This window comes from Equus przewalskii, chromosome 5 (genome assembly GCF_037783145.1).
Source record: "Equus przewalskii isolate Varuska chromosome 5, EquPr2, whole genome shotgun sequence".
Lineage (NCBI taxonomy): Eukaryota > Metazoa > Chordata > Mammalia > Perissodactyla > Equidae > Equus > Equus przewalskii.
Genome location: NC_091835.1, coordinates 20,081,986 through 20,090,239, shown reverse-complemented (window position 1 = coordinate 20,090,239; position 8,254 = coordinate 20,081,986). Strand labels below are relative to the sequence as shown.

At 54.6% G+C, this 8,254-nt stretch overlaps 1 protein-coding gene and 1 long non-coding RNA gene across 2 annotated transcripts in view; both read right to left on the bottom strand.

The window, feature by feature from the left end:
* Nucleotides 1-207: 207 nt before the first annotated feature.
* Nucleotides 208-2,699, bottom strand: LOC139083680 (uncharacterized). The gene is made up of 2 exons (XR_011540591.1): nucleotides 2,499-2,699; nucleotides 208-677 (listed from the first exon to the last, which is right to left on the bottom strand). It is a non-coding gene; the product is annotated as an uncharacterized lncRNA (long non-coding RNA).
* A 2,015-nt stretch (nucleotides 2,700-4,714) lies between these two features.
* Nucleotides 4,715-8,254, bottom strand: part of INPP5D (inositol polyphosphate-5-phosphatase D) — a 123,106-nt gene continuing 119,566 nt past the window's right edge. The window contains exons 26-27 of the mRNA XM_070618576.1: nucleotides 6,886-7,471; nucleotides 4,715-5,867 (exon numbers count right to left, since the gene is read on the bottom strand). Coding sequence (XP_070474677.1) covers nucleotides 5,865-5,867; nucleotides 6,886-7,471 — 589 coding nt within the window. The 3' untranslated portion in view covers nucleotides 4,715-5,864. The remainder of the gene's footprint in view (nucleotides 5,868-6,885; nucleotides 7,472-8,254) is intronic.

Here is an 8,254-nt window from a genome sequence, read left to right as displayed (position 1 = left end):
GGGAGGTGTAGTATGGCAGTTATTCATTTCCGGGGGTCATTTTCCCCTCCCCCTCCCCCATTGGGGCATTTGGCAATGTCTGGGGGGTGTACTGGCATCTAGTGGGCAGAGGCCAGGGATGCTGCTCAACATCCTATGATGCTCGGGACAGCCCTGCCGCAAAGAATGGTCTAGCCCCGAATGTCAATAATGCCGAGGCTGAGAAACTTTGCCCAGTGGTGAGAAGCCTTTTTCTTTATTTTTAGTTCTGGATGGGTTCCTTCTTCCAGGAGTTAACCTGAAAATTGGAACTTGCTTGAGCCAGGTCTGCTGTTGCTTTGTTCTAGTCCATCCATGGCCAAGCAGGATTGGGAAAGCATAGGAGGACCAGGGGAAGGAGCGAGAAGACTGGTGCTTATGGAGCCTTGCTGGCACCAGGTGCTGGAGCCGGGGCTGGGCTTGGCAGCTTGGGCTGGTTGGTGCCTAGTGCCTACGTCATTTCTGGCAGACACAGGGCATCCCAGGCATCATGGGCGCGTCCTGAGGGAGTGACCAGGCTAAGGCCATGCAGCTTTTCAGATTTGGAGCCAGGACCTGGCCCAAGAACCCAAGCATGAAGGAGTCACCCAGAAGAGGGTGTTGTGAATGGCAAAAACTTATAGGAGCTTCTACATAAGTGGCCTTTGTAGCAGCTGAGGCTGAAATGGAAACATGAAGAATTACATTGTTTTTGTCAGATCATCATGTCAATGACAACTCATGTATACTGAGGGTTCACGGACAGTCAAGGTTATTTATCACCAGTAGTTCGTTTAATTCTTACAAGGACCCCATGAGGCTGATGTCATTATTCTCTTCTTTTTACAGATGGAGAAAAGGAGGCAATGCCAGGTCAAGGACTTAGCCAAGGTCATACGGTGGGGCAGCGGTGGGGCTGAGATCTAAACCCAAGCAGTCTGACCCCAGAGCCCAAGACCCTCACCACTAAGGTAGTGATCCCTCTAAACACTAAATCATCAAACGTTTTCCCAGCTAAGTCTTGAAGGAAATTCGTCTCCCAGGGCTTTCGTCCGCAAACCTCTTACCACGTGGCCACAGAACTGTTAGCTGGGTGTTTGCCTCTTGTGGAAGATGGGGGTATTGCCTTATTCCTCCCGGGTGTTCACAGCCTGGCATGGAGCCTGGCACCTTTTGAGGGCATTTAGGCAATCCGGCTCCAGGATTTGTGCTTTTAGCCACCGGAACTGAACACTATTTTAAAATAACTAAAGCAAGACAAACCGTTTCTGGGGATATGCTCAAAATTAGGCAGGAAAATTGAATTTGCATCCCATGCAGTAAAACACGATTCCGTGTAATGCAGAGGGCGGCTCTTCTGTGTGCCCCTCCACCCCTACCCCCTCCTTCACAGGGCCACTGTCGGCTGCAGGTGGGAGGTCTCTGCCTGTCACTCACAGTCATCCAGCTCCTCCTCCTCCTCCCGGCTAGGCTGAGGCCAGCGCTTCATTCAAGGTGGCGCAAGTTCAGGTGGGCACCTGTACCTTTCACACCAGGTGCCTCAGCCTATTCTTGACCTTCCTAAACACATGGGCAGCACATCACTGTCTGCTCGAGTCCCTGTGGCCCCCCAGTCCCTGCAGGATGCAGCACGGGCTCGGAGTCATTTACTTGCTTAGGGAAGTAGGAAGAAGAAGCCGATGGAGGGAGAAACAGAGGTGCCGGAGCTGGGTCTCACGTGGGACAGGCGCATCCAGAACTGCCATTGGTCATGGGCTGTTGTGTGGTGACTGGAACTGGCAACACGTCCCGAACGGCAAGGAGCGCTGGCGGGCACTGCCCTTGAGCTGCGGCTGGGTGCCTTTCCAAGACTTGCCACGTCCGCTCCCACTGGCTCAGGCAATCTGAGCAGCTCTGGTCTGTGTAGCTAAAGCAGTCCTACTAGCCCCTGGCCTCTACTAGTCCCCTGGATTCAGCTACCCTCTCCTCAGCTTCATCTAGACCATCTGGCCTCAACTAGTCGCCCGTCTCCAACCTGCCCCTGGTTTCCTGCCTTGTTTAGTCATGCTCTTGACCACACCTGTGAGGCTTTCACCTACCTCCTTCTAGAACATTCCTACAGTCCCTGGAGGCCTCACTGCCTGCACCTTTTCCCTCCTGCTCCCTTACGATGATCTCCGAGGGGCCCTCCCATGCTGTCTCATCTCCCAGGCAGGGAGGGGGCTAACGACCAATGACTGACTAACCTAGTCAGCACAACCGCACCTGCAGAAGCCATCTTTCTCCCCGTCTTACAGACGAGGAGACTGAGGCTCAGAAAAGCTGAGGGCCAAGTACGAGATCAGATTTTTAGGAAATGAAAGACAAGACATTTAAACCCCATTCTGTCTGATCCCACAGCCCAGGATACACCACCCCTCCCCACCATGGGCCCCCTTAGTAAACGTGCTGGCCCCTACGGCCCAGCACATGCCACCAACATGTGGTTGAGGGAACGAAGGAAGACCCTGAGCTGTACACACCAGGTATGGAAGGACTCGCTGACAAGCCCAATGGTTTGGTCCCCTGTGACCTGAGAGAGAACCGACCAGTGCAGACGAGTCTCCCAAACAGAAAACAAGAAAACAAATTGTCCTGCACTCTTCCTGGCAGTGCTGGTCCTGGCACAGTGCAGATATTCCAAAAAGGGACCTTTCAGGGGGCGGGAGGGGGGAGTGCCACTCTCAGGCTGAGGGTGGGGTTGCCTATGCGGGTGAGACCAGACATTTGCATCATAAAGGGTCTCTCTGTTGGAGTGAAGGCTGGGAGCTGGGCTGCTGCCTTGCAGAAAGCTCTCAGGCCTTCAGATAGCTGCATCTCCATGGAAATTAGTTTGCCAGAGAAAGGAGCTATTTTAAGCCCATGCGGAGAAGACGAGAACCTGTAGGCTGGGGTTAGGGAAGGTAGCTGTGGGAGAGAGCTTTTCTGAATGACTCACTGATTTCCCTCCTATCGAGCTGGAAAAACTGGCATGGAAAAGCAAGCAAGACCCAGGATGGAGGGGGAGCCTGCAAGCCGACCCTTTTGCTGGGCCGAGGGCACCCAGTGCCGCAGCTGCCCCCAGGCCACGATGATGACAACACCTTCCCATTGGCATAGAATCTGCTGTTTTCAACCAGCTGTCATAGCATCATGCAAAGAAGGAAAATTTTGCTGCTTAAAAAGTGCGTGCAGCAGCTCCTGCAATCTCAGAGGGCGACAATTCAGCTTAGAGGGGTAGGGAGCAGCTTTGTAGGAAACTTGTTAATTAATCTGCCTTCTTGGTTAGGGCGCTGGATGAGGAGTAGCTGAAATGAAATAGAGGTGAATTCCTTAGGCGGTAAAGAGGTGGGAATTTCTAGGTCCCCCTCTCATCCTGCTGTAGGAAGGGGAATGGGGTGTTTGGGAGGCCTAGGGCCCCAAGAGATAGTGGTGGACCAGAGCCCAGGGAGAAAGGTGGTCAGGGACCCTGAGGGGTGGGCACAGGGCTGAGCAGTTGAAAAGACAAGGATGAAAATTCTTAAATGGCACTGTGCTTCCAGCTTCAGGCGTCGCAGTGGGCCCTGTGGTTCATGAACTCACAGTCAAAGCCCGGTTGGTGCTCAAACGGCCTCCTGGAGCTTCGGGGAGAGGAACAAGGGGCACCGTGCTTGCTCAGGCGACTGGAACTCAGAGCAAAAGTGATGGGGAGTGCAAGGTGCACCCCCCACTGCTGCCTCTGGGACCCCCTCAGGACTGGCGAGGAGGGCCTGGATGTCCATTCTAGGTGGGCATGGGAGCGCACGCTCTTTGCTCTTGCTGTGGCTGGGTAGCTGCAGGCACCTGGCAGCCCAGCATGGCAGCCACAGGCTTCCCCAGGTGCCACGGCCTCAATGCCCTGGGATGATGGATGTAGGGGGGTCGGCCTAAAGGATGTTTGGGTGTCTCCAGCTGTCCCTCCGCCCTGGCCCTTGGCCTATTGAGTCAGAAGGCTAGTGCCTGGGGCTCAAGTCGGGTTCGGTGGGGGGACTGGGAAGTGAGCCTGCAGGGCGAGGGGATCCCATCTGAGTTGGGTGAGGGGCTGCGGTTGCAGTGGGTTTTCAGCCCGGCCCCTGCTAGTCTCCACGTGCCATCGTTGAAGGGCACAGAATGGTTTGCTCCGTGGCTGTCAGGGGCACCACTCCCTCAAGCTCTGCCTGGTGTCCAGGCCTGGTGTCTGTGAACCAGAGCAGAGGCCAAGTACCCTGAGGTGGTGGGAACAGGAGCCCAGGCCACAGCACCCTGGAAGTGGGGCCAAGCAGAGCTCACACTGGCCTTCCGGGCTGGGGACTGCTGCTTGACCCATGGGCAATGCAAGCTGCCCCTGAAAGCAGGGAGCTGGGGGTCCACCACCTGGGGGTTGTTTATATCTGTTTCATTTCTGCAGTTTAGCAATGAACACTTGTAAAAGCCAGGAGGAACTTGTGGCTGCAGGACAGCTGGCGGTGGGGGGTGGAGGCGCAATGCTGGTGGAAGTTGGATGGCTAGAGAGTGCCTGGGGTCCCACAAGGATGTGTGGTGCTCTTCCTGGTCCGCGTCCAGCGTCAATCCGGTTCTCCGGAGTCCTTCCTGGACAGGGCAATGCTTGCCCATCGCCACCATGAGCCTTGACATCCTCCGCTGGTGGCTGCTCCTCAGTCCCAACAGCCTGGAAACATGCCTGTGGCTGAATGTCAGGAAAAAATGCCACACAGACGGGAGCTGAGAGAAAGGCACAATTTATTGGTCACACAGACTGACACACATGGGCTGTGGGGTGCGTACCCATCCTCCTTCACTCACGCACTCTTCTGGATCTGGTTTCCTACATTAATTCTGTTATGTCAAAAAGCAACACAAGAAAAGACATCACCAATCTATTCTCCTAGTAACCAAGGAAGCAGGGCCGAAAGCCATGGAGTCTGGAAAGGAAAGCCTACCCTGCTATGAGAGCTGGGAACTGAGATGCCAGCCGTGCCTGGCAGCCAGGCGGGAGAGCTTGGCTTTCAGGAGCAACAGCAAAGACTCTTCTATTAGCTTGATAAGTGTTGGGGGCTCTGCTCGACCCAGAGCCTGGTGGTGGCTGCCCATCTGGAGGAGGGCATGGGGGACCTGGCACGGGCCTGGGCATCTCTAGCCTGGGCTGAAGCCGGATCTTTCCCCCAGAGAGTGGGAGCTGATTTTCCCTCTCCTTCCAACTAAAGGACTGAGAGGACCCAGAGAGGTTGCTGCTCTCCACACCGGCTCTGTGGCATCCCCCCTGCTTTAGCTGAAGCAGCGGGCGTCACTGAAGCTAGACGAGGCCAGGTTCGCAGTACCCTAAATGAGCCACTCGCTCTTCAGCTCCCTACAGCTGGCCCCGTCTCACTCCAGGAGGGCACCGGCCTTCACGTTAATGCTCTGTCCAAACCACTCAGGACATAGCGTCCTGAACGGGGAGGTCTGGGAATGTGGTTTTGGTTGGCTGAAGAAGACTCAACTCAGAATGTTCGGAAAGCACTTAGCGGAGTACCTGGCACGAGGCGAGTGCTCGATACACGTAGCCATTATTATTATTAATATTATTATTATTATTTATATGTCCACCCAGAAATCCGCACTTGAATTCCTTTCTTCAAAATGGTGACCGGAACAAGGCTCTGGGGTCCCAAGTACCAAGATCAAGCTGGGGGCCCAGGTGTGCGGGTCGGCTGCTGTCCAGTGGGTGCGCTTGTCCTTCCAACCTTGGCACTTGGTGCCAAGTGTCGCAGCAGCGCACTCTGCTGAGCACGCAGAAGCTGGGTGGGAGGAGCCAGCAGGGGGTCCCGGGAGAGGGTCCGAGCGGCTTCGTGCTGCTCCTCTGGCTCCATCTCGCTGGCAGCTCCCCAGGGGCTTCACTGTGGGACAAGAGCAAAAGACAGTCAACGCCTTCATCCCACCAGGCCAGATTTAACTACAGGTCCCCGCGTGCCTGCACACTGTGGGCTACGTCGGGCTTCCTTTAACAGAGCGCCGAAAAGAGCCGCCACGCTAAGTACTTCAGATATGTTCTCATATACACGTACATATGTTGTATATATACACAGTATATAGGAAATGATACATAATGTATATATCCTATAGATACATTGTATATTTATATATACAAATATATAATGTATATTTACATTATAACATATAGTGATAATATATAGTAAGATTTACTCTTCCCTCTAAACCTATAAGGCTGGCCCATCAATAACTCCCCTTTTACAGACGAGTAAACTGAGGCTCAGGACATAGAGCCAGGAAGTGGGAGAGCTGGGATTCAAACCCAAGGCAGCCTGGCTCCAGAGTCTGTTCTTAACCACTACTTGTTTGCTCAGAAAGAAATCTATTTTATAGGAAGAATGGGGACATTGCAGCTGAAGTTTCCAAAATATTGGGAAAATTTGATGATAACGAAATATGTGATTTGAGCTCTTTGTATCTACGGAAGCTTATGCTATGGGTGGGCACACGAGGGCTCAGAGTTGATTGAAACCACTCCTTTAGCACTTTCAATGTAGGAGCAAGGACTGTGGGGACACACAGGCCTGGGTTCAGATCCTGACTCCACCCCCTTCCTCAAGGAGCCGCTTCCTGAACCACTGTTTCTCGGAACCCACTCCTGGGCCAGGTTGGCATATTATGCACATGCACGTGCACACACGCACTCACATGCATGAGAACCCATGTGCACTGGAGCACACTCCTGGGCGCGGTGGTTGTATCACATGCACGCACACATGCATGCATACACACTCACATGCACCCAAGCACACTCTTAGATGCGGCAATTGTATCACACACATGCACCATGTGCACCCGAGAGCCCTCCTGGGCATGGTGGTGGTATCACACCTGCACGCATGCGCACCACACCCCTGAGCGCACCTGCATGGCGGCCCTGGCGAGCGGTGGGTCCTCGGGCCGGGGCTTGCCGTGGTGGGGGAGCTCGGTGTTGTCGCGGTAGTCGCGGCCCTTGGAGTGCTGCAGGTGCAGGACAGCAGGGCTCTTGACCGGGAGGGGCGGCCGCTGCTGGCTCAGTTCCGACCTGGAAGGCTTGATGGGCCTCTTGGCGGGCACTGGGACTTGGGTGCCGGTGGGAGCCTTGGGCTTCCCCTGGCTCTTGTCCCCGCCCGCCGGGCGGCCGTCCGCGGACGATGAGCAGGTGAAGGAGCGGAGCCGGGGCGTGGGGCTGAGGAAGGGCGCTGGCGGGGGCACGGGCTTGCCTGTGCCCTTGTTGCCTTCGGTCTCCTGGGCTTTGGAGAGCAGGATGCTGGGCGACGAGATTCCTGGGTCCGGGCAGGGTGGGGGCTCCTTCCTTGGCATTTTGGGGGATTCCTGCTCTTTCCTGGGAACCAGCTTAGGGAAGGAACTCACAGACCCATAGAGCGGGTTCTCGAACATCTCGGGCTTGGTGAGCGGTGGGTCCTCCTGAGGCAAAGGTTCCGCCATATTCTTCCCCACGTCGCTGGGCCTGGAGGGGGAAAGAGGAGACATGCAGAAGAAACGCACATGGGGAATGTCTGCTTAACGGGTATAGGGTTTCCTTTGGGGTGATAAAAATGTTTTGGAGCTAGATAGAGGGGGTGGTTGCACAACACTGTGAATGTACTGAATGCCACCCAACTGTTCACTTTAAAATGGTTAATTTTAGGTTCTGTGAATTTCACTTCGATTAAAAAAGTTTTTTTAAATTGGAGAAGGTACTGTGTTACTCAGATGTTGATGATCTCGCAGGTAAGCCCAGTTCTTGCCTCGGAACTTTTCCGCCATAGAAACTGTTGACATCAGAGCATTAGGGAGCAAGGAGGGCTTTACCGAAGGGAAGAGCGGGGTTCCATGGCATCCCAAATATCAAAACCACCCCCTCAATGCTCACCAGAGAAGCCTGTCTTCCAGTCCCTGCCCCTCACTGCTGTTAACAGATCTCCCTTCCTGGCTTCCCCCCAAAATCCCACAGCCTCTCCTCTGCTGCCTCTGGCAAATTCTGTCCCAATGCTCAGGGGAACAGAATCCTTGCAGGTGACCAGATCTCCTCCTCAGTGACCACCTGTGCTACTCGAGGGTCCCAGGTCAAGGAGCTCCATTTAACAGAGGTGTAGGAGGCTCCTATGTGTGAGATGCTGCCCCAGGCACAGTGAGCCATGCAAAATCTGTGCTCAGGAGGCTAACATTTCCCAATTAACCCAGTATTCTTCCCAACGGAGTAAAGTCCTCTCCCTAGAGAGCCCCTGGGGGGGACGGTTTCCTTCACTTC